General features: G+C 41.8%; 1 protein-coding gene across 6 annotated transcripts; it reads right to left on the reverse strand.

The window, feature by feature from the left end:
• Positions 1 to 82: 82 nt before the first annotated feature.
• MAPK15 (mitogen-activated protein kinase 15) lies at positions 83 to 25,012 on the reverse strand. Of its 6 annotated transcripts, none has more exons than XM_055799881.1 (14): positions 24,851 to 25,011; positions 21,607 to 21,705; positions 21,128 to 21,157; positions 18,404 to 18,494; positions 17,723 to 17,853; positions 17,402 to 17,565; positions 16,340 to 16,479; positions 15,006 to 15,063; positions 9,999 to 10,136; positions 9,641 to 9,746; positions 6,365 to 6,662; positions 5,750 to 5,901; positions 1,850 to 2,077; positions 83 to 292 (listed from the first exon to the last, which is right to left on the reverse strand). In XM_055799881.1, the coding sequence occupies exons 1-13, from the start codon at positions 24,917 to 24,919 to the stop codon at positions 1,871 to 1,873; spliced, it is 1,683 nt and encodes a 560-aa protein (XP_055655856.1). In that variant the 5' UTR covers positions 24,920 to 25,011; the 3' UTR covers positions 83 to 292; positions 1,850 to 1,870. The 6 variants fall into 6 exon arrangements, with proteins under 6 accessions (XP_055655856.1, XP_055655855.1, XP_055655853.1 ...); XM_055799880.1 differs by having other exon boundaries at positions 1,845 to 2,077; XM_055799878.1 differs by lacking the exon at positions 83 to 292 and adding an exon at positions 398 to 672.
• Between the last annotated feature and the right edge of the window lie 726 nt (positions 25,013 to 25,738).

The raw sequence follows: 25,738 nt of genomic DNA on the forward strand, positions 1-25,738 counted from the left end.
TATAAGATAAAATGGATGTTCTATCAATGGCAGTGGTACTCACATGTTGGAATTTAGTGTCTCAGTCCTCTCTGTAACTGTAGTCCCAACATTCAGGAATAACAACCATTTATCATAGGTGAAGTTAAAATTTCAGGGACAGAACCTTCTTACAAGAACTTCAAGTTAATGAGGACAACGTATGAAAAATCAGCATTAAAACAGGAATATGGTTTTGAAGTTTACTATAGTCCCACTGTTGCCTGATAACATCTTTATGTTTCAGGAGTAGTATCTCTTGGAACATTGCTTTCTGAAAGCAAAAAAAAATATATTACTATTATTCACTGAACAAAATACCCCTTATTTTTCCCTTTCACACACAGAAAACATTGATTGAAAGAAAGATTTTCTGTAGTGGAATATAAAGTATTTATTATTACAATATTTACAATATTACAGGGTAGGTAAGCTATTAAATATTACAGCAGATCCCACCTATATTTAAAATGCTTTTCTACTTGATATTAATGAAAATAAGCCACTGTTGATTATGTTCATTTACCCTAGAAGGGCCATAGAAATTAGTGGAAACCAAAATGAAGTGCTTTAAGATTATCTGTGAAGAGTTCAGTCTTCTTGGTCTTCAGAGAACAGCTGGTTACCTGTTCCACTCAAAAAATAAAGGTAAATCTACATAAAAAAAAAGAAAGGTAAATCTACATTTAGGCAGTGCACCTGAAACTGCTGAAGAACCATAGAATGGGTTGGAAGGGACCTTCAAAGGTCACCTAAGTCCAATCACCCTGCCTTGAGGGACATCTTTCACTAGATGAGGTCGCTCAAAGCCCTGTCCAGCCTGGCCTTTAACACCTCCCATGATGGGGCATCCACAGCTGCTCTGGGCAACCTGGTGTATCACCACCATCATCGTAAAAAAATTCTTCCTTATGTCCAGTCTAAACCTACCCTCTTTTAGTTTAAAACCGCTGACCCTTTTACTGTCACTACAGGCCTTGGTGAAAGTCTCTCTGCCCTTCTTATAAGCCCCCTTTTAAGTACTGAAAGGCTGCAATAAAGTCTCCCTGGAACCTTCTCCAGCTCCTGTTCCCAGGCTGAACAACCCCAAGCCTCTCAGCCTTTCTTTATAAGAGATGTGTTCCAGGCCTTGAGCCATTTTTGTGTCCCTCCTCTGGACCTGCACTAACCAATCCATGTCTGTCTTGTGCAGGGGACCCCAGAGCTGAATGCAGTGCTCCAGGTGAGGCCTCCCCAGAGCAGAGCAGAGGGGAGAATCCCCTCCCTCTAAAGGCTGGCCATGCTTCTTTTGATGTAGCCCAGGATATGCTTGGGTTTTCTGGGCTGCGAGTGCACATTGCCAGCTCACATCCAATTCTGCATCCACCAGCACCCCCAAGTCCTTCTCCCCAGGGCTGCTCTCAAGCCCTTCATCCCCCAACCTGTACTGATACTGGGGGTTGCCCTGACCCAGGTGCAGGACCTTGCACTTGGCCTTGTTGAACCTCAGTTGAGGTTCACATAGGCCCTGAATGTATCTGAATAAGTCTAAATATTCAAGTATCAGAATACTGCAATTTTCTGTAATTTTTTGCAATAATTCAAACAAGGATCATTAACTGACAGTATTCTTTGTTCTCATGGTATGGGAGCAAATAGTGCTGTGCCCTGTCTGGTAAGACAAAGGCAAAGGGGTAAGATTCTTTTTCCGTTTGGTTTGTCCAGAGGAAAGTAGTACATTGTTCCATGCAATAAATAAAGCGTTTCTCTTCAGCTGGACTAACTGTCAAATGCCTGTTATATTTTGCTCTCACTGGTTTAGTTAGGGGACTGATGAGATCACGTACCTCACCTGGTTAGAATGCTTCCATGTTCACTGCTGGTATTGTTGGGAGGATTTTGATATCGGAAGGCTCTGCAGCGCAGATTTACATATGGTTCCATAGGCCTGGGAGTAACTGCCCATGAATGCTTTCGGATCACCAGCAGCTCCCACGTTTGCAGTAATCTGGAACATCTTTTTACTGGGCTTCAGAAGGGGATGAACATCTTTGCTCTGAAACTGAGTATTTCTTGGATTCTGTGCAAGAAAGGCCAGCCAAGATAGTTAGTAACCTGTACTCAGCTTTCTAAAATCCAAATAAGGAATACAGATTTTCCTTCAGGTGCAGAGTAGGACAGATCATTAACGCCATATGAATAATAAACAAAACAGACTGTTCTGTAAGATCAAGAATAGGATGGTGAGAACGACGTGAGGGAGAAGGGCTTAAGAATGAGTGTATCAGGAATGAACTAGTGGCACTGGAGCAAGATACAACAAAGTAATCCTGCGCTAGAACACAAGTCTAAAGGCCTGTTTGACTAGTATTTTGTTTTCAACAGTTGTGAATGTTTTAAATATATGTACAAAAGACAGATCATCATCGTAATTCCCCAATATATACTCCTGGCTTCTGTCAATGAAATTACTTCAAGACATTGTGACTTGGAAGCTGCATATGGATACAGTGTTTATCAGCTCCTGTGGTGGGTTAATAATATAATACATTTGAATCTGCCGTTCACAAGGAGAGCTATTTCACTGCAGCTTACACTTTGTGAACCTCTATAGTTAACTGAAAGGCAAGAGTTTCCACCCACTATTGTGGCACTGGCTGCTGTCACCCCAGCCATTATAGGAGTCTTTCCTGGTCAAATAGCTGAGAAAAAATGTTTCATGAGCCTGATAGGATATTGAAAATGAACGCAGAGCAAACTGGAACATCAGAAATTTTCAGCTCCTGCTGAAGCTGAATAACGAAGATGGAAAAGTCAACATTCACTTAAGATAAGCCACAATCATAGTCTTTTTTAGACTTTAAGATAAAGTCCAACCATTGACCCATGACTGCCAAGTCCACCACTAAACTATGTCCCTCAGTACCACATCTACACATTTTTTAAACACCTCCAGGAATGGTGATTCCACCTCTTCCCTAGGCAGACTGTTCCAATGCTTGACCACCCTTTCAGTGAAGAAATTTTTCCTAATATCCAATCTAAACCTCCTCTGGTGCAACTCGAGACCATTTCCTCTTGTCCTATCGCTTGTTATCTGGGAGAACAGAGCTACCCCCACCTGTCTACAACCTACTTTCAGGTAATTATAGAGAGCAATAAGGTCCCCCAGAGCCTACTTTTCTCCAGACTAAACAACCCCAGTTCCCCTCAGCTGCACCACTGCCACCAGCAATGGAAGCATCCAATGCTAATGACCTTCTACCACAATATCCTGTCTCTGACACTAATCAGGATTAGCTTCTCAGGGAACAAATATAAAGCACAGGGCATGTGTAGGGTGATCTCCCTATTATGCTCTTCCAGTAACAGAAAGTTGGTCACAGTTACCCAAAGAATCTTCAAAATGCATTGTTTGTATGTACATCTGCACATGCAGCAATCTCCACAATCTCATATTGTGGAATAAATGGTTCCACACTTGCTCCACACTTCTAGAATAAATGGTTCCTCTCACTCTCAAAACAGTTTCAATAGGATTCCAAAGCAAAGGGGCTGACAGACGGGTTCTAAGTGTGCATGTGGACACACTTGGAAGCTACTGGCAATTATGTCTCCTTTTAGCAGTTACTCATACGTATTTTCGTATCAATCACAACAGTTAAAAAGAGATCCAGTAGGAACAAGCTTGACTTTTAAGTGTCTGCAGCTTGTTTCTAGCTTGAAATGGTTCAGATCATTCAGAGCTGTGTTCAAAGAAATAATTTCCTTTAAGGTAAATGTGATATTGATCCCACCCAACTCATCTTGGATAGTGGTGTCTGTCACAAGTCCCTTCACACAACTGCACTCAGCATATATTTTGAATGGTTTGGAGCTCCAGCACATAGACACTAAAGTATTCTTTTGTGGGGATGTGAGAAAGTCCCACAACAAACAAGTCAATCTTCAGTGTCACAAAAAAGGTAATCTATGGTGCCTCCTCCCATATTCTTCCCCTGATCACTTTGTGTTGGCTTGACTCTCCTTGAGCTAGTCAGCAGACAACTAGTTCAGGAAAAATAAAGAAGCAGGGGCAAGGAGGTCATTTAAGAACCCAATGAAGATAAGAACTTTTACAAGGAAATGTGGCCAAGAACAAGGAAGAGGGAGGAGCAGAGAGGACAGGACTGAAACTTTTCAGTGTTCAACAACAGCAATCCATTACGTTGACTACAGAGGTAGTGCAAATTCTCCAAAGCCTGGAATATCCAACAGTCTCAATTTGGCTAAAAAAAGAATTTGCTACCTCCACACTTTGGACAGGACAAGCCATCATTGAAGATAATGTAAAAGCAACTGATCTGTGATTCTAAAAGTCAAAGGGCATTTTCAGTGCTGCTGACAATCTTAACAATTTGGTAAGTCTGAAATGGTGTTGAAATCCTCACTTGTCTGAAGTGATAAAATTGAAAGTAGAATGGAGTCCAAAATTAGCCTGTCCTCTAGAAAAAGGGCAGTGGAAAAAAAGTCATATATCTCAGCACATCTCAAAAGACATTGCATTAAAAACTCAAGATGGGAAAAATAAGCAGAGGCAGAAGATCTGCAGAGATATTTTTACTTTTCTTTTTTATTACAGTTAGCTGACGTATATGATCTATTACAATTCATCTTTGTGAAAAACAAATTTACTGCTAATGAGGCAGAGACCTAGATTTACAAAAGGGCTGTGTTCCTTCATGTTCTCTGAAGTAGCTAATTCCCATACTTAAATTCAACAGTCATTCACAGAACTTCTGCATAAACGTATAGGCACCAAAATACTCTTGCTGCTCAAGTCACAGGTGATAGGTTTTTGAAAGACTGGGGCTAAACTTAAAACTGCAGGAGAAAGTTAGTGTTTATTAACCCAGGCTAGCTGAAGATCAGTATTACATATGTCGGAGATGTCATGTTTAAGCCACATCTGTGCCCTTGGCATTTCCTGGTGATTACTATAAGTGGTCTTCCTCTCAACGCTCTGCCTCATGCACGGCACTAAACTCAGGGTCATAAACTTCATTAGTAGACTAAACACCTGAAATGTAGGTATTGCAACACTGAAGACTGCAAGTATCTATGTGAATCTCCCCCATATTAGAGGCAAATTATGTCTAGTTACTTCCCTACTAGCAGAAACTCTACAGTGAGCACACGCTTCAGCTCTCTAGTAAAAGAAACATATTCCATACAAGCCCAACTGCCTTATCAAACTCCCCACTCAAGTTTAAAAAACTCCCAGTTTTTTCCCCACTCAATCTCTTTTCTTTTTTCTTCCCTATAATAATGCCTCATGGTGGATTACATCCCACTGTAGAAGGGCAGTACCTACTTTGAACAGCAGTGTGTGTTATGGGATTGTATATCACACTGATCTTTGATCTCTGACATAAAGCTCTTCCTAAGTCTTCACTCCGGCTGGATACTTCTGGCTGGACACTACTTGTAGTTCCAGCATGCACATACGAAGTTTTTAGAAGAGGCAGAGTTAGTTGTCAAACTGGTACCATTTGACTGACACCACATACAAGCAACAGAAATGCAGTGTATATCTTTGTCATGAGTAATTTTAACTGACAAAAAATTAATCTGCTCACTCACAGAGCAATATGTCTTGCCTCTCATTTAGGTGTCTTCACAAAGTTGCAAATCAAGATATTTTGTGTCTATATCATTTTGGTCTATCAAAAGTTAGGATGGGTTTGGCTTTTTTGGTAGCATTACTACTCACATTATACAGGTTCTGTACACTTGTAGGAGGTAGCCAAGCATTCGCATTTGCCCACGTGATTCGTCTCTCAAGTTTCCTATTGTTGGAGATTCTGGCCTGTTGAAAAGGTGGTGCAGAACAGTTCCTGATCACAGCACCAGAATTTGCATTATCTGCAGAAGAAAAACCATGAGAGAAAGTAGGAAGATCATGAGGACACAGAACACACTAACTGAGGCAAGGACAGAACATAAAAACTGAGTTAGCCCCTGCCATCTCACCTCATCTCACAAACACAACAAAAATACTCAGAATAAAATCAGAATGTAGTAGGCAAAAAAACCCCAGAGTTCAAAAGGGAATGGGAAAAGGTAACAGCAGTAGAGAAGGAAAGAGAAAACCGAAAGGAACACAGAGTCAATACTGAGGCAGGAAAGAGCCAAAGAGAATGTCATACACCCCAAACTCATTCAACAGTGTTTTGTTCTTCTGTCATTTTCCTCCCACACTTTCACATTCTCATTTTGCCATGTAGATACTCCCAATTTTTTTCCCCACTCAATCTCTTTTCTTTTTTCTTCCCTATAATAATGCCTCATGGTGGATTACATCCCACTGTAGAAGGGTAGTACCTACTTTGAACAACAGTGTGTGTTATGGGATTGTATATCACACTGATCTTTGATCTCTGACATAAAGCTCTTCCTAAGTCTTCACTCCGGCTGGATACTTCTGGCTGGACACTACTTGTAGTTCCAGCATGCACATACGAAGTTTTTAGAAGAGGCAGAGTTGGTTGTCTCTGGCCTTTCCTGGTAGGTAAAGTCACAGAACTGGAATCTGGAAGTGGCCTGGATTCAGACTGACTTAGTTGAATGTTTTCTCTCTGCACTTGCTCCTTTGGATGACTATTTAATTTCTTTCCAAGGATCACCTACAAAAAGCAAAAGTTGGTTAGACTTAACTCAGCTACATAGTAGAGCAGAGGAACAAAACATAAAACCAAAGACTTACAAACAACTGCAATTTACTTAGCAGGAAAAGTAACAAGTATAATTTTAAAATTAATACAGGGTTGGAAAGACGATAGAAATGCTATTCTCAGTGGAGAGAAAGAATAGGCGGAAGCATTAAGAAAAAGGATTGGAATAGGATATACCCTGCGGCAGAACACCAATAAATAAAATGGACATTAGCCTTGGAAAAGACAGAATCTATATACCCAAAACGTTAAAACTATGTTGTTTCTTACCATTCCTTTCTAGAACTTTGCAAAGCTGATTTTTTAAGAGTCAGAGCAACATTCATTTTGGTTAGTTCGCAATTACTTCTCACCTACCTCTACTGCTATTATCTAGCAACAGAATCCTTGCCAAGGTGGTAAGAGCGTTAGGAGCCATGAGCAGATGAACTAGTAAAGTGAATACTAAGCGCAGGTAGTAAAGGTATTCTAAATGCCAATAGATTGGTCACAGATATTCTAGGTACAAGGCTAAGAAACAAGGAGGAGAGAGAGGGGGAGAATCCTCTCCCCCTAAAGACTGGCCACGCTTCTTTCGATGCAGCCCAGGATCTGCTTGGCTTCCTGGGCTGTGAGCACACATTGCCAGCTCATATCCAATTTTGCATCCATCAGCACCCCCAAGTCCTCCTCCACAGGGTTGCTCTCAATCCCTTCATCCCCCCGCCTGTGTTAATACTGGGCACTGTCCTTATCCAGGTGCAGGACCTTGCACTTGGCCTTATTGAACCTCATGAGGTTCACATGGGCCCACTTCTCAAGCTTGCCCAGGTCCCTCTAAATGGCATCCTGCCCCTCAGGCATGTCAACCGTACCACTCAGCCTGGCATCATCTGCAAATTTGCTGAGGGTGCACTCAGTCCCACTGCCTACAAGGAAAGTACAGCTTTTTATTTTCCTTTTGATCTTACCACATATACCAAATGGTATCAAAAGGAGTATCTTTCCTTTTCCCCATACAACTGAACATTTTGCAGAGGTCTTTTTTCTGTTTGCTTGATTATTGCATCATTTCCTGATTTTTCAAATACTATTTCCCCCATGTCAATGCATTCAAAATATGGCTCCTAAGACATCACTGTCCTTTATTCTTAGTACATCAGCTACATTGATCTTTCACTTGCTCTTCCTCCTCTGTTCATTAATTATTCTGAAATCTGATAGTTCCGTGTATGTGGTGCAGCATGCAATGGTACTTATGTTCCAGCAAAAAAACTCAGCATTAGGTTATGCGATAACAGCTTGTCTGCACGCTCACAATGGAGCTCAGAAAAACAATGGCAGGATGGGGAGCCCAAATAATATGCTGCTGAGCTACTCCCTGACCCCTTTTCATGGAAGCCATCAGCTCATCAAAGGCCCATCTGCAACAGGCTGAAAGGAGCACAGGGATGCACTACCACAGACAGGAACCCAAATCAAGGGCTACTCAACACCTTGCCTAGGCCCCTGCCAGGGCTGTCCCAGCAAAGCCATCAGCCCCATTGTCCAGACCCGAAACTCATCACAAGTCATCAGGATTTCTCTGGATCACCTTTGGGATTAAGGGTAGCAGGGGATGGGGGAGTGGCAAGAGATGGAGGTGTGGAGGTTGCTGTCTAGGGGTTAGACACATTATGAGATGCAGGGGAAAGCCATTTGGGATCACACAGGACTTATGGAATGTTTAAGGTGGGAGCCAAAAGAGGAAAAGAGGAGTTTAGGTGGTTTGAGGAAGAACAAGTGCAGGAAGCAGGGGGCAAGAGGTATAAAAATGGCCAGTCCTGTGTAAATAGCTGGCTGGTCAATAAGCTTGTCTGGCCATGCCACGCGCCTGATCAATGCAGTTTGCCCTACCTTCTTACTAAAATCCTTCCTCCTTCCTGGAAGGGAGGCTGTCTCTTCCGTCTGTGCGTGTGTGTATGCAGATGTGAGTGCCAGCAGCTGGAGTCAGATCACAGGTCTGTGTCAGATCAGGCCCATGTGTCGGGTGCCAGCAACTGAAGAGAGTGCAGGTGTGCAAGTGAGCATGTGATTGCTAGCAAACATCAAGTCAGACTAATGGGTGAATAGATCAAGTAGCCTGGGAGCAAGGGGGTGAGCAGGTCTCTAAGGGTGTGACAGCACCTGCACATCCCCAGGGGTGAGAGCACCTGGGGGCAGGGGGAACAGAGGTCAGCTAAGGGACTTGGAAAGTCCTGGCCAGCTGTTTGTGTGCATGGCCTGTACCAGCAACTGGAGTAGGGTTGCAGCCTTGGGGGCTTGTATATCCAAGTGCCAGCAACTCAGGAGACTGGGATCCAGGGACCAGCTACTGAGCAGATGGAGTGCCTGAGACCAGCTGCTGCAGGGATCCACCTTTAATGTGTGTGTGTGTATATATCCTCACGAGTTGAATTCCACCTTGCTCAGACAGAGAAGGGAGCAGAATGAGGCTGATGGTGATGTCTATGTGTGAGTGCTCTGAGTGCCCGTTTGTGATCCCTGTGGCCAGCCATGTATAAATGCAGTGTGTGTGCCTACTGAGAATGCATCTTCAGCCTTGCTACTGGCTGGATCTGGGGACACAAAGTGGCAGCAGCCTCACCTCTCTTGCACTGTTGGATCCAACATAATATATTAACATAATAATATCCTAATAAAATATATCCTCATAAAAATAACATAATAATAACACAGTCTCTCAGACATCAGGCTTTACAGACTTCTCCCAGCAGAAATCTAGACTTAAAGATCTCTCAAAAATGATGACAGTATGAAGCTGACTGATAAGAAGCACCAAGATTTAACTGTAAGCATGTATGGAAAGACCAGGGGAATGTAAACAGAATAAAATGACTGAATTCATGAAGTGTGTGCAAGAATGGCAGGTTACTTGGAGGATTAGGACTGTGGAAAACAAGAGAAATTACCTCATATAACTTATTTCGATATTCTCCCACAGACAGCTGGATATCATCACCTAAAGGAAGAATCACGTCGTAGTCCAGAGAGGGCTCCCTGGCAGGACAGTGAAACCTAAGAAGATGATAACACATAATGTAATTCATTAAGACTAAAACCAGCACAACAGATCAATATAATCTTAAAAAGGATTGTTAAATCATCTAGTGTAACCTCTAGTGTAAAAAGGGTTAGAGAAAATGAAGAATCATTTTTGTCTTTTTTTTTTTCTTTTCCTTACCATGCATACAAAGAAAACTTGTGCCAAGAGCAGGTCTGTCATCTCAGAAGTCATCAGGGTAAACTGCACATTGGCATTACTCTCACCTTTTCACATAAGGATGCTGCAGAGCCTCCTCTGCTGTGAGTCGTTTATCAGGGTTAAATACTAAAAGTTTCTTCAGAAGATCCAAGGCAGGCAATGGAGTGGAGGATGGTAAGATCTCCTCAAATGTTACTCGCTGCCTAGAAGTCAGAAAATGATGACATAAGCACCCAATTCACAGTGAAGGCATGAATTACAGTTCTGTGGATCTCATCAAGGTGACACCTGACTCCAGAGTTCACTCACAAATAGTACATCATAATCCTGGAACACCGAAGTATAGGCCTGTGAGTATGGTAAAGTCTTTTACCCCTTTGATTAGGTTTGAGTACCTCCTCCCTAGTGTTAGAAACTTCTGTGAAATGCCTAACTTGCAAGTCTAGTCTTTCTTTCTCTTCTTTCAGTGGAAAGTGTGAGATATCAGACAGTATCAGAAACAGGGGAATAACAAGTCCTCTGGACAACAAGTCATTCTTTTGTTCTTTTGACAATGCAGGAAGCCCAGACTCCTAACTTGGATGCTGCAGTTGAACTGTTAAAGACCCCATGAATCCAGCCCTTAGACCACAAAAATTCTGTATAATTCGCAATGAGAAGAGGAAGTTTAAAAATCTGGTTTTGCATTTTGAAATCCTAAAGATAATTATTAACATAACAAACACAAGAACATCTGATACATTTGAAAAATCAATTTTAAAACATGATACTTATTGATATTTCAAATAATTTTGTTACTCTATGACAACATTCTTTTAGTTTGAAAAATGATCCATCACTGAACATAGAATTTGGACTGAGTGGTTCAGAAAAAAATCTTCTCAGTTTTGAAGGCTAAGATTTCACTTGCTCTTTTACCTAGCTTGAGCCATCTATCAGAAACTTAGCCACTTGACCATCACATTTCAGCCAGGAATTAATGGAGAGTTCCAATTGCTGTCTTTCACTACTCAGAGAAGGGTTATAGAAATGAGAGAGCTCTTCTCAGAGATGCTGTGGTGGTTGTCCCCAGCTGGCCACTAAGCCCCCACCTACTTGCTTGCTCACTCCTCCCTGCCCATGCTGCTGCTCTTTGACATGCAGCAGCCTACAACAGAAGGATTCACTAAATAGGCTGGGCAAGCTAGACAGCTGTTTAATCCTCTCTGTATCCATGGCACCTACACCAAAAGCCCACTGGCACCCTTTTGGGTCCCTAAAGTAGCCTCTCCTGATGTAGTCCATGCCAAGGATGCACAGAGCCTCCGAATCAGTCACAACAGGATGCTTTTGCCACTTAGTGCTTGTTAGAGTCACTTCAGCCTCCAACACAGGTAACAGTTGAGACCATCCTGTTGCTCCAGAAATCCAGGTGGGTTCTGTCCCCTTGTATCCTGATGGCATTAGGGTCCCTGTGCACTGGTATCCAGCAGAGCCTTATACTCCTGTGGGTCCAATGTGCCAGACTATTGAATCCATACGGTCCAATAAACCCAGTTATGCCTTTGCTCTGCTTGGCTGGAGGCATGGCCCCTCTACTCCTAGTCAGAGCGTTCATTACCCAACTCGTGTAACTGCAAACCAGGATCAGAAGTAGTATCAGTCCTTCCACTGTGTCTGGGAAATTGCCCAACAGCAACTGGAGCAGGCACCTTCCTGAATGCACCCTTTTTGGCTGCTGTTTTTCCTTGCAATTCACATATACAAGTTTCTAGTCCAAGATCGATGCACTATCCCACTTCCTCAAGTCCTCCCCATGGTCATGCATACAGAACCACAAGGTGGCATGCACGGTTCTCTTTCCTTTGAACAGAGAAAGGCTGACTCCGTGTGGCACTCCTGTTAACTAAGACACTAACCGGTATGGGTGAGGAGGAAAACATACTCTCTCTGAATTTACTAGAACTTTGGGGACAGTTTTTCTATAGCTGCAACACCATAGGGTTGGGGAGGTAGAAAGATTCTCTTTGTATTGCCAGAGCTAGCCAACCAGTCTGTCTACAGCTGGTTCCTCAATGTCTGTACGAGTATTGTCAGGGTGCTGATCTACAATGTCGGTGTGCTCTGTACAAACTTTTGACCATGTGCACTGGGCTTCACCCAGATCTATGGAGCCCTGATTATTGCCCAGGTTGCTGTAGACCACGTCCACCACCAATTCCTTAGTGCTGGGTATCTCCCTCAACAGTGGTCCACTTGCTTCAGTAGTTTACAAGGTCCTCCTTGAGGGGATACCTCACCTCCACACTCAACATAAGTCACCTCCAGAAGCTGCAGATTGTTGCTGCTCTTCTGATCCCTTTATCAGTTCCCCAGACATCCCAGCTGCTGCTCCAATTCCTGACTCAACACTGGCTCCAGTATCCTAGCATCAGAGCAACCAGGTGATAAATCTCCTCACCTGTGTGACAGCTGTAATTTTTCTGCATATCTTGCAGCCCATTCAGGGATAGGGACTGGGTAGTTTCTGCACTCATTCATGATTTCTGTCTCTTCCCCCTTCTGTTCTTGTGAGTGCTCTGCTGCAGAACCAGCTGCCTCTTCTCATTCTTCCTCTTGCTCCCTCTTACAAGCTTCTTCCTCCCTTACTAAGTCACTTCCTCTTCTATTGTTTAGGAGCAACTCTTATCATGGAGGATTGGGTCTCTGACTTAGCCACACTGCCCATTTTTATGTCCTCAGATCCAGAGACCCTTTCACCCCACTAAGGCAGGTGTAGGCCAGGCCCCAGCATGGTGTGAGAAGTTGTTGTCTCTTTGACACAGGGCATCCTTTCCAAGTGTTCTGTCACTTCAGCAGGATGCCAAACTTGTTTGGGTGTGAAGTCCTACACCACTGGACATGAAAATTGCTCTAGGTACCTGCCCAAATTCTCCTATGCAACCTGTGACACATAACCTGACTACCTCAGGGCATATCCCTGTGTGGCATTCACAAATAGTCAATTATCCTTAGGAAAAGTCAAAATCAGATTCTTGACATATACCAATAAGAGCATTCTAGTTACCCAAGGACATTCAAGAAACTGAAGAGCTATTGTTAACAAGGCAGGAAAAAAAAATATCTATCCCAGGAAAGAAGAAGGGGAAGGTGCAATTCTTTACTTCCTCTACCAATTGGCTCTCGGATGAGAAGAGGAGCAATTGTTAATTGTATCCACAAGATGGTTCCCAAAGTACTGGGACAGAACCAGTGCAGGGCCTAAATACCAGCAGAGGCTCAAGGGCAGTGCTTTTACCATAACTCTCCCAGGCAAAACACAAAAAAAGTGCTAAACACCACAGCAAAGTGCAAAAGCTGAAAGCAGTCATTAACAAGCCCTCAAATCTGATGTACAGCAAGACAGGAAGCATGCCATGGAGCAGGTAAAGGAACAAATAAGCCCGTGCTGAGAATACATCAATATTATGATCAGCAACAGCTAAACAGGTGTAACTGCTACAAATTCCAGTCTAGCACACTCCAGTCAAATCCACTGTGATGTCAAACCCCTGTGGCCCCATCTTGGGTGCCAAAAAGGACTCTGGTGGGTGACCCCAGCTGACAGCTTAAGACCCCATCCAGTTACTCAGTCTCTCCTCCTCAGCAGGATGGGGAGAAAATCGGAAGGGCAAAAGCAAGAAAAGCTCGTAAGTCGAGATAAAGACAATTCAGTAAGGCGAAGGGGGGGAAAAAGGGGAAAAAAACAAACAACCAGGTTGTGCAAAAGCAGTCCCCACCAGCAGACCGATACTGAGCCAGTGCCTGACCAACAGCTACCTCAGAGAAATTCCTCCCCCTCCCCCCCCCCCATTTTATTGCTGAGCATGGCATTCTATTGTATGGAATATGGTCTGAAGGGTCAGCTGTCCCAGCTGGGTCCCCTCCCAGTCTTTGGCCAACCCTTAGCCTACTTGCTGTGGGGGCTCTGCAAGCATTGTTAAGCAGCAGCTGAAATGCTGCTGTGTTATCAGTGCTGTTTTGGTCACAAATATAAAACATAGCAGCATATGAACTGCTATGAAAGAAATTAACTCCATTGCAATCAATCCCACTACCGGTGCACAACAAAAGGACAAGAAGCAACATTTGTAAGTTGCATCAAGGGAAATTCCTATAGGCTACTGTGGCCATCCACTTCCCCCTGACAAGGTCAAACACATCATGCTAACAGCTGAATCAGCAGGGACAAACGGGTCTCAGTTGCTCAACTGCGTGGCACAGATTGATAAAGGAATCCTGGCATCCCTGAATGAAAGGGAATAATGCTCCAGGATGCCAGATGAGGAAGTCAGCATGAACACACATATGCTGTTCACGTGAACATCAACAGACTTGCTACAGCTCATGGTTTGAGCCACTGTAACCTAAACCTATAAAACGTATCAGTAAGTGTTCAGAGAACTAGTCCCACACATTGCTGGGCTATGCGTACTGCCGACTCCCCAGTGAGAAGGATGCCCACTGATGTCATGACAGATAAGAGTAGAGAATACTTAGAGACTGGTAAGTAACTTCTTATGGCCATAGGATAGTGTAAGAGCATTAAGTTTACTAACGTTTACTAATTAGGTATGTAATAAATGCAGAATAATGGGATAGTCTGTGTACATAACTGGAGGATGTGAAAGAAGTATGAGAGAGACAAGGAAAAAGAAAATTAAAGGAAAAAAAATCAGTGAAAGTCATTAAGCAGCTGGAATGAAGCTGTCAGCCTAAACAGGTTCAGGCTTTCCATGTGTGAACTGATGACATCAGATACCCAAATGACTCAGGATAGGAAAATATTCTAATTTTGACAAAGCACACATGACAATAGCTTGGAATGTAGGTCCATTTTGTTATTCCCAGATTATGTCATTGAAATTCTCATAACCCTCCATCATTATTTTTTTAAAAAAACTTTACATCCCTTCCCTAGAGGGAGGTGAATCCGCAAAGAGCAGACATCATTTCCACTGGTGAACACTGGAAGGTGACTTCAGGGGAACTTTTTGCCAACATCATACGGTAGATTGTTGACTTCTGAGACACATCAAACATAGAAGGCTTACCGGGAACTCATGCAGTTAATAACTGAGGCCCTGTAATCTGACTGTATAGCCATAATATCTGCAATAATGAAAGGAGACTGTTAATGCCAAAATTACAAATACCAGAGGTACACAGTTTATGAAGGAAAGCAAATATTTGATAGTAATATTGGAAATTATCCTAATAACACTCAATGAGAGGACTTACAGAAGGGGGATGGAATATTTACTTGCAAATTTTCTAAGCTGATTTTCTCAATTCCTGTTCATTCTATTATAGATTTCATAAACTTGCACTCATACCCACATATGCAGAAGCACCAAGCTATGTGAGGCCAAATGATCTAGCCAGGATCACTTGTGTGGGACACAGAGAATAAGGGATATTTCTTTTTTTTTTTTTTTTTTTTTTTTCTTCAGAATCTTGCTTCTTTGGTCCCCATAAATCCTAGGCAAAGCTGCTGCTCATAGCTTGGTTTTCCGTGTTTGCAATAACTGTTGAACAAGTGCCTGTTTTCACTTGTTTGGCTAAAAGAAATAGAAATTGTGTCTGCTATAAGCTGCAACCTTGCAGCCATTTTCCTGCGGTAAGGACACAGGACCTTCTGTTAATGACTCATTTGTCCTGTGCTCTTAGAATGCAGACCTTCTCATGATGACGTTACCAACACATTCCTCAATTGTATTGCTGAGAATGGAATAGCATTTTTTTTGTTATTAGTGCTGGTTATTCTTCTAACTTCTGTTTTGGTGTTTTCACACACACGCATTTCCACTCATATTTCATTCACTGCAACCAAATCTCTAATAAAAACTATAAATAACTTTAAGCTTGGACGAAATTCTCCAAAACTGTGATGTCCTTAAACTGAAGGCAGTTATTTTTCTAAAAAACTGCTAGCTCAGTTAGAACGTATCAACTTACTGGAGAAGTTTATAAAGTGTATGGGCTGTTAGACTGGATCTCATAGAAGACAATCGTAATCATCATCATCATCCCTTTTAGATTTAACACATATTTACTTGGTCTTTTGCTTCCGTGTTTAGATTTCCAGACCAAAAAGTCCAATCTACCTTTACTACACAAGTCCCACTGAAGTATGATACTCTGTTTTAAACTGTTATCCTCTTAGAAATCTCATAAATGTTTTGAAGGCCTGGTTCTTGTTTCTCATCTAATGAAGTATGGGCTTATTTTCCTCTAACACTAACATTTCACAGTTAAGTCTTTAATTTCCTTGGAAAGATGCTGGAACAACTTGCAAGAGATAACTTCTTCCCTGATCCAGCTGGGCTGCTTTCCTTCACCCTTTTAATCTTTTCTCTAAATAACTTTCCCCATAAAAGAGTCTTACCTTCTGGGGATGGGGCAGGAATGACCCTCAAGATCTGCTCTATTTGATTCATTGTTGATGTTCCTGGAAAAAGAGGTTTTCCAAGTAGCATCTCTCCCAGAATACAGCCAATGCTCCACATGTCTACACCTTTAGTGTAACTACAAATAAGAATAGAACAGTTAGGACTAAATCAAGCAAATATTTTTCTGTACCTGGTATTCACATCATCTACATTACCTTATTTTGCTAGAAAAACAAGCTTGATGACTCCTTGAATATGTATGCTCACAGGTTTTAACTATAAAGTGAATGAGATTCAGGAATCATGAAGCTTGCGAGCATAAAACAGAAAGGAGATTTATCCTACTAAAATACACTCTAGGAAACCATAAAAGGAAATATATTAAAGGTAAATGCCAGGAGAAGGTAACAGATACTTTTCACATGACCAACAGTGAGGATAGGAGTTGCTGTTTGGAAACAACTGACTTTTCAGGGCATAATCTATCTAGAAAGTAGTTACTATTACTAAAGTAAATGTCAAACAATAGGTAAATGACAGTTTGCAAAACAGCTGCATTTCAAATTTTGGATACTAACCCATCCTGTATTTATTTTCTTTTCCAATCAATAAGATTTTGTATATTTAAGTCAAAAAAAGGACTAATCCTGACTAACAGGCAGCTGATTTAACATCTGATTACAGCATATTTTCTGAAGGTCTATCAAAGAACTCTCATTAAATTTGTAAAAGAGGACTGAAATACTCAACCAAATTTTGTAAAAACGCAGATTTAAGGGGAGAAAAAGCAAGTCTAGTGGGAGAATGGATGACAAACAGGTGAGCTGATAATGTATGTAAATGGACAATCTAAAAAAACAGGAAGGAAATGTACATGTCATGAGAGATTTTTATGTTGCAGAACTTAAGTTTAAATCCATATTGACAGAATGGACTGCTGACACGACATTGCATCTGGTGACATCTAAAATGAAAATATTTAAGACTTTTAGACAATATATTTTCCCAGTGCCAAAAAAATTTGAAATCCCATCCCTTCGCTCGCATTAAGCAGTTACCTCCGAGAGGAAAGTAAGATCTCAGGGGCTCGGTACCAGCGTGTTGCCACATATTCCGTTAGAGCAGGATTGCCTTGGTCCTCATTCATCTGACATAAAGAACGGGCCAGCCCAAAATCACAAAGTTTAACAAAGCAGTCTGCATCCAGTAAGATATTTGAAGGCTGAATTGAACAAAGGAAAATTAATAAGCTTTTTACTCTCTGAATGGCAGAAGATTATTATCAAGGTTCTTTTACTAGTCTCATTCTTTTCATACTTTTCCATTTAGTGTTTAACAGAAAACTTGAGTGAAGGATAAATACTATGACTGAAATATACCTTCTGATCTCTGTGAATAACATTTCCTGAGTGGATGAATTTAGTTGCCTTCAGGAGTTGGTAGAGAATGTAACACTTGTGGATATCTTTCAGCAAATTCCCCTTCATAATCACAGCATGTAAATCTGTCTCTGTAATATATTACATCAGTAATATATCTAACATCAGTAAAAGATTACCAAGTTGTGAATATAAGTTCTTCAAAGCAAGGCCAGACTAGACCATTGTCCAAACTGTAATCTTTCAAGTGCATCTTCAACAGAAGTTAACACTGTCATTACTAATAGTAGTGCAATCTCTCTGTATTATGGGTTTGACTTGCAGCTCATGCTACAGTAACTTTTCTACTATTGCATACTTTTGTTATAACAAAATTGCACAGTTCCTTCCATATGTAACTCTTCTGTCTCTATAAGCCTGCTAATTTGTTGCTCACTGCTGTCTTTCCTTCATCTCAACCAGCCAGCTCTCATATAATTATTAGTCCCTTTAAAGCCTCACTGCTATATCCATCTAGTTACAACTGACATATATATACAAAACAGCCTGTACTGCTCCTACTTATAGGTCTACTTATATGAATAGTCATGTGAATCATCACACACTACTATCAAAGTAAGGAACAAAGATAACTCATAGGAGAGGCTGTATTTAAATGGCTGATGCAATGCTAAGTCTCACCCATTGACTCAAAGATGAGGTAGATGTCCTTATCATTCTGAGCTCGGATAACATCAAGCAGCTTGATAACATTTGGATGTTCTCCAAATTCCTGCAGAGGTAAGGGACCCAACTGTCAAAATCAAGTGTCTTGCCTGTGAATTATAATTTCATTTGTATTATTGCCTAGAACAATCATTAACATGCTATTTCCTTCATTATGCTTCAACTGAAATAAATTAAAAACAAAGGATTTAAGCTTGCTCCACAGTATGAAACCAGGCAGTTAACCTAAAAAAAAAAACCAATCAACGAACAACTCTGTTGTCCAAAGTACTAGTTCTAAAAATCCCTCTATAGCGTTTGTGAATAAAATCCACTCAGCTTTATGCACCTTCTATTTCCTAATGAACACAAAAAATCATTATGGCAGTGAAAACAGAATAAAGTTGCCATCAATATTCATAATTCAAAAACCCACCCAACCAAAAAGTATCTATTTGAGAGCAGGCTGAAACACTCTACAGGCTGCATTGATTGAACTGACTGTAATGGGAAATCAGGCAGTCAGCATACAAACAGTACCTAAAAATAGATATCTTAAACCGCAGGTGAATTCTGTCCTCACATTTGGAGACTTACAATGCCGTCAAGATCATTTACTTCATCCTCAGTCTTAACAACTTTTTTTTCCTATAGGTAACACTTCTATGCACCTAGAGACACTGAACACTTCACAGTATGCCAACATTTTCATGAACTACCCTGGGTATAAAAGTACAAATAGCTGCACCATAAAACTACACTTATATCTAAAATACATAAATGAATTTTTTGTTATTTGAACCAGCCATACAGACCTTTTATCTATTTCTGTCACAAATTCAGTTATGAACAGTCTAAAATATCATAATATTAAGCTATCTCCAGCACATTCTTACAAATAGCACCATCTTCCTGGACTCTGAGGCCAAAACATAAATTGGTTATAATGTATTACATCTAGAAAAATCCACAAACCAACACACTCACCTGCAGCAACCCATGAAAATATACTTACAAAGCAGTAATATACAACCAGGCCGTCAAATACCCTTGCACTTATTCTAAGGACAATATTCAAAATACCTATCCAAATAATCTAAAGAAAGTTTTTATACCCAAAAGGGCTATTTTTCTAGAGATGCAGATCAGTCTTGACCATGTAACTTGAGCTGTTCAAGAACTTACTTCGCACTGCAGGAAAACCCCATTGTCTCACACTGTCTTGCCCCGGAACTGATAACGGAAAGTTAAGAAAAAGTTTCAATCCATACTAAAAAAACAACCCACTTTGAAAAAAATGTGGTCAGAGCCAGTCTTACTTAGTTTTGCTTAAAGAACAATGCTCTCACTGATCACCAAAAATGACATTCTAAAATGTGGCCCAAAATGCACCAAATAGGCCTACAACTATACTAAACAATAAACATAAAACCTGCAAGCAGCTTGACAACCAGCATATTATATATCACCCAGAAGAGAATCACCAAAATGCCTAGATTCAACATCAACACTTCTCAATTACAATAAACTTCATCCAGTCCATCAAATTCTCATATGATAAACATACAGATTAAACTAAGCAATCATTACACACAGGAAGTAACGTGCACAGAAAGCACCTGGTTACCAATCAATGAAAGAGTATTTCTTATGTCTTTCCCTTTCTGATCTCTCAGTCTTGAACCTCAAGAAAAAGCTGTAAGATACCTTCAAAAATAGGAGGGGAAAATGACAATTCTTAAATCTATTGGTCACCAAAAGACATGAAAGTAAGGGCATAATAGCACATTAATCTCCCCCTCCCAAAATTACTAGTCCTTTCCTTCAGCAGAAATATCCTTCTTCTCCCAACTCCTTCTCCACCCATCTACTCCAGATGTGCTATACTTTCAGAGATGATCTAACTTACAGATAACTAACTTCTAAGGAATTGCTCTCATATCTTTTTAGCTTTTCAGTTTTCGGCTTCTGCTTCAGGCTGAAAGAATAATTAAAAAGTAAAAAACCTCATCTCTTTCCTGCTTATACTTGACAGTCTTAGGAAATACATCTTCCTATGAGCCCAGCCTGGCTTGTGTCCTTAGAAAAATCATAGTTATAACATTATCACTATTCAGAAACACTGGTGTTTCTACACAATAAGTCTATGGAGGAACGGACAGATAATGTTAATGCCACTGCCATTGATAACGTAATTAGGCATAGTGTGTGGTCAATTATATCAAAATAAGACCAGCCTTAAGGAATTCCATACGTAACTTCCATATTAGTTTTGCTTTAATTATTTCAAGTGGTCAAGTTGCTTCTCACATGATGAAGGAAAAAAATTTTGGCATGCAAATCTCTTCCACACCCCAGCCCCACCTCTGGATTATGGCATTTAAAATTTAAGAAAAACACTTTCTACCCACAAGGAAGTAAGAAGTAACAGAAAGTGCAAGTCAATATGGTGATCCTAGAACAGACATACTGCTAAAAATGGTGAAAGAACAGGGTTTATCTCAAAAAAAGTAAGACCAACTTTCCATTTCATTCAGGTGTTTTTATCTGGTCATGGAAAGACCATTTGCCAAGATGGTGCAGAAATGAATAGAGTTGTCAACACTGATCATTGCATTTTGAAAAACAGTGGGAAGAAAATACGTGTACAACATCTGAGATAATTAAAAGTCAGATAGGAGGGGGGGAAATGGACATTACCTTCAGGAACATAACCTCTCGAAATGTTCTCTAGAAATAAACAAAAAAAAAAGTTTATTAACACCTCAACAGAATGACAGAACAGACTATGGACTTCCCACGAGTAGGTTAAATTCATTCTAATCTCTAAAGCGAAGCAAACCCTTATATAGTAGACATGCTAGAAAAAACCCAGTTGCTCACCAGAGAGTCACAAGTATGCTCTCTGTGCTTAGACACTATACCATAACATAAGGGAGAATCAAATTGTGAATGCCTATGAAGGCACTTTTTCTTCAGGGACATCAAACAGTATTTTGTAGATGCCATAATATACAAAGCTTGATATTTATTTCTCCCTTTTATCCTAATACAGCTGTGGACTGTATTATTATATGCATAATTGTCAAATAACTAACACCTTTCGAGATATAAATCCTGAAAATATCTATGAACTCCCACCACATTTTTCAGGACATGTTAGAACAATGATTTCTCACCTGAGCATCCGTTCTGTTCCTGAAAGCATCAAAAATTTTTTTAACAGCAACTATTTCTCCTGTCTTGCGATTGATTGCTTTCCATACAATGCCATAAGCCTATGGAGAAAAAGGACAGATGAACAGTGTACTATGACACCTTAAGCACAGTTTAGACCTTCGGTGTGGAAGGTGGAAGAAGAACGTGCTCAACAGAGACTGAAAGAAGAGGTAATCACCAGCTACGCAGAAGAAAGAGACATTAGGCCAATGGGCAATACTTGGTTGAGTCCAGGACTAAGAACATCTGTACTTACTCCAACCAAAGGTCCACAAGGTCAAGCATCCTGGCCACCAAAGCAGCCAATAGTAGATGTACACACTCACGAAGTTCAGCAGGGTCAAGTGCAAGGCCCTGCGCTTGGGTCGGGGCAATCCCCAGTATCAATACAGACTGGGGGAGGAATGGATTGAGAGCAGCCCTGTGGAGAAGGACTTCGAGGTACTGGTTAATGAAAAACTGGATATGAGCCAGCAGTCTGCACTTGCAGCCCAGAAAGCGAAGCATATCCTGGGCTGTAACAAAAGAAGCTTAGTCAGCCTTTAAAAGGGTTAAAAAACCCCTCTGCTCTGGTCTGGAGACCCCACCTGGAGCACTGTGTCCAGCTCGGGGGTCTCCAGCACAAGACATGGATCAGTTAGAGAGGGACAAGAAAATGGCCTGAGGGCTGAAACACTTCTGCAAAGAAAGGCTGAGAGAGTTGGCGTTTAGCCTGAAGAAGAGAAGTCTCTGAGGAGGCCTCATTGTGACCTTTCAATACTCAAAGGAGTTTACAAGAAAGATGGAGAGGCACTTTTTACCAAGGCCTGTAGTGACACTATTGTGGAATCATTTAGGTTGGAAAAGACCTTTAAGATCATCATGTCCAACTGTTAACCTGGCACTGCCAAGCCCACCACTAAATCATGTCCCCAGGCACCACATCTACATGTCTTTTAAATGCCTCCTGGGACTGTGACTCAACCACTTCCCTGGGCAGCCTGTTCCAGTGCTTGAAAACCCTTTTGGTGAAGGAATTTTTCATAGTATCCAATCCAAACCTCACCTTGCATAACTTCAGGCTGGTTCCCCTCATCCTGTCACTTGTTACTTGGAAAGAAAGAGCCACCCCAATTGCCAACAGTGTAGTAGTATTATAGCACTTATCTGAGATACTTATATGCCAACTGTTTGTAATTCCTGATGCACAGCAAAGGACCTGAACCCATACTCCGGGATCACACATATTCTTGGGAAGTCTGCCTCAATGTTGCTATCTGAGTATTTAAGCATGAAAATCACTCAATATCTCATATTACAGCTGCTTCACTTTCTACAAGTGTTTAAATATTAACTGGGCATTTCTGAATGAGGAATGACCCCACTGTGCAGATGTAAGGCATCTCCTAGAATGTGGAAAGCTAAAATTCAAATCTGTGACCTAAAAATAAGAAAACTGGTTCTGTATCACAAGGGAGACCAAGTAATCACCTTTTGCAAAGTATCACAGAGTCATCCAGAATAGGGAAAACTCAGGTTAAACTTCCTGTTCCCTTAGTAGACAACACAGATTTTAGTTAAAAAACAAAACAACAACAACAAAAAAACCAAAACCAACAAAAAAACCCCAAACTGTACAGGAACAGTGTATTTCCCTTGCTGCTGCACTTCTCTGCTTTATATTCTGGGCAATCCTCATCTGTTTCAGGGACTCCAACAGCCTTTTTAGTGCTCTGGTAAGTACACTAGGTGTGTGCAAACACAATACATACAGAACTTTCTCATAAAAGAGGCAGGAAACACAGGTATTTAGGAGACTGGAAGCACTTAAGTCAAGAGCTTGACTAGTAGTTTTGATAATGTCAGTGATGATGGACCTGAAACCACTAAAGTCCTTTAAAGATGTGAATGTATGTAGTTATGTTTGTGAACAGTCTTCAAATGGATCTCTCAAATAATCTGACATTTCAGATGAAAGAATAATGTCATTCTGTTCAAAGAACCTAGCATGTTGAAAGATGTAATATATTCCATTGTCGAAGGGAGAAAGGTGATAACTAATAACAAGATGGCATCAAACCTTGTCGCGACGGAGGGAAGACACAGTCACTCAATATGAGTGATCAGCAGACTTCATTTATTGTGCCTTACAGTCACCTTTTATGCCTTGTTATAATTAGCTCATACATATTACAAAAGTTAAGCTCATTATTGGTTAGTTGCCTAAATATCAAGCCCGCCCCTAGTTTCTCTTCTGTAGTTATCTGTTCCCACCTGCAACATTCTTTTCCCACCGCAATCTTCCTGTTATTGTGTAACAAGAACAGCCAACAATAGTGTATTTTTGCTTTACTTCAGATAAGCTGAGAGCGATGTGCATTTTTGTCCAGCCAGCTGGACTATGTCTATGTGACCTTTTTCAGCTAGCCAGTTATCCACAAAACCTCAAGTCAGAGGCAAACTTAGAATGAATTACAGCAGTAAGAAAGATCAATGTGAATTTAAAAGGAGAAAATGAAAGCATTGTCTTGGAGGATAATGAAGAAAATAAGCTCCTCTGAAGTGCCCCCTTGTACACGAAATATTTAACTTCCAGTATCAACACAACTAAACAACTGCAAAGGGCTGCCAGAACAGAAAAGCAGATAAACAGGAAAGGTTTGGAGGCTGCCTGAGAATAAAGATCTTAGGCATTAACGTTGGTTCACATACAAAAATATGAAATTTATGCGGAAAAAAAATATTTTATGCTGCATAAATCCTTGAAGCAATGGGGTTACGGCAAAGGCAAAAGAATTTGGCTGGCACAAACAGAATATAATTTGAGACTCAGATTCATTTTACTGGAAACCAGGTGTACAGGCAAGTTCAGTAGTTCAGTGCTTTGTGTGGCCGTAAGTTACCGGGGGGGGGGGGGGGGGGGGGGGAAGCCTGATGGGGAATTTAAGGGTATTTTCAGTTTCACACGCTACCACATAACACTTCCTCTGAAGTTTAGTTGTGTAACGACTATAAGAAGTCACAGAAAAGTTATCAAGCTACGATTTATGATTTTTTTTCTCTATGAGTCACAATAAATATCTCAAAGCCCAGTTTTTCTTCAGCTGTATAAACGTCCGGGCCTCCAGCACTAAGCGCGGCTCAGGCCTGCGGCAGGAGGCCGCAGGGAAAGGCGGGACCCCCCGCCCAGTCCCCCCGCGCCCCCCAGGCCCCCGGCACACTCACCCCCTTGCCCAACCGCTTCTTGATCTCGTACTTCCGAGAGACGAGAGCCTCCACCTCCGGCTCACTCATGGCGGACGAGCCGAGGCGCCGGGAGGGCGGGCGGGCTCGACGGGGCTCGGCGGGGCTCGGCTCGGCACGGACGCACTCCCGCTGCTATGGAAACAAGGCGCCGCCAGGCGGCCCGAGCTCGCGCCCCCCGCGGCGGGAGGCGGCGGCGGCGGGCGCGGCGCCTGAGGCGAGGCGCGGCGCCTGAGGCGAGGGCAGGCCGCTGCCGCCTCCTTTCTTTCCTTCCTTCCCCCGCCCTGGCGCCCTGCTGTGTGGCCGGAGGTGCCGCCGTGGGCTCGGCCTGGGCTGGCTGAGCCGGTGGGTGCCGGGGGAGCCCCGCAGCGCCGCCGGACGGCTCCCTCAGGGGGCGGCCGGGCAGTGGCGCAGGCAAAGCGCAAAGCTTCTCCAGCGCAGCGCAACCCTGTGGCTTCATCTGATAAACTAGTGTCAGGGGGGGATGTCGGGCATTGCTCTCAGCACCTGGTGTCCTTCCAGTGCACTGTAAAAAAAAAATAAATAACAAATTCCTACTTTTATTTTTTTTTAATCTAAACCCCGTTATTTCCAAGACCTGCAATGCAAATCTTTCCTTGCTAGCAGCATGCTCTGGCAGAAACTGATTCCCTAAATAGCCTTTGTTGACAAGCTAAATGTAGACTAGTTCAGCCACAGTTACACAGACTGAAAACTTGCTGAACTGCTGGAACCGAGGATTTGTCATCAGTGACATTACGTCCAGCTGGAGGTCAGTTGCTAGTGGTGTGCCCTAGCAGGTACACTAGGTGTACCTAGTGGTCAGGTCAATACAGGTGCCCCAGTGCTGTGTAGCTTCTTCACTAATCT

Source organism: Falco peregrinus, chromosome 3 (assembly GCF_023634155.1).
Source record: "Falco peregrinus isolate bFalPer1 chromosome 3, bFalPer1.pri, whole genome shotgun sequence".
Lineage (NCBI taxonomy): Eukaryota > Metazoa > Chordata > Aves > Falconiformes > Falconidae > Falco > Falco peregrinus.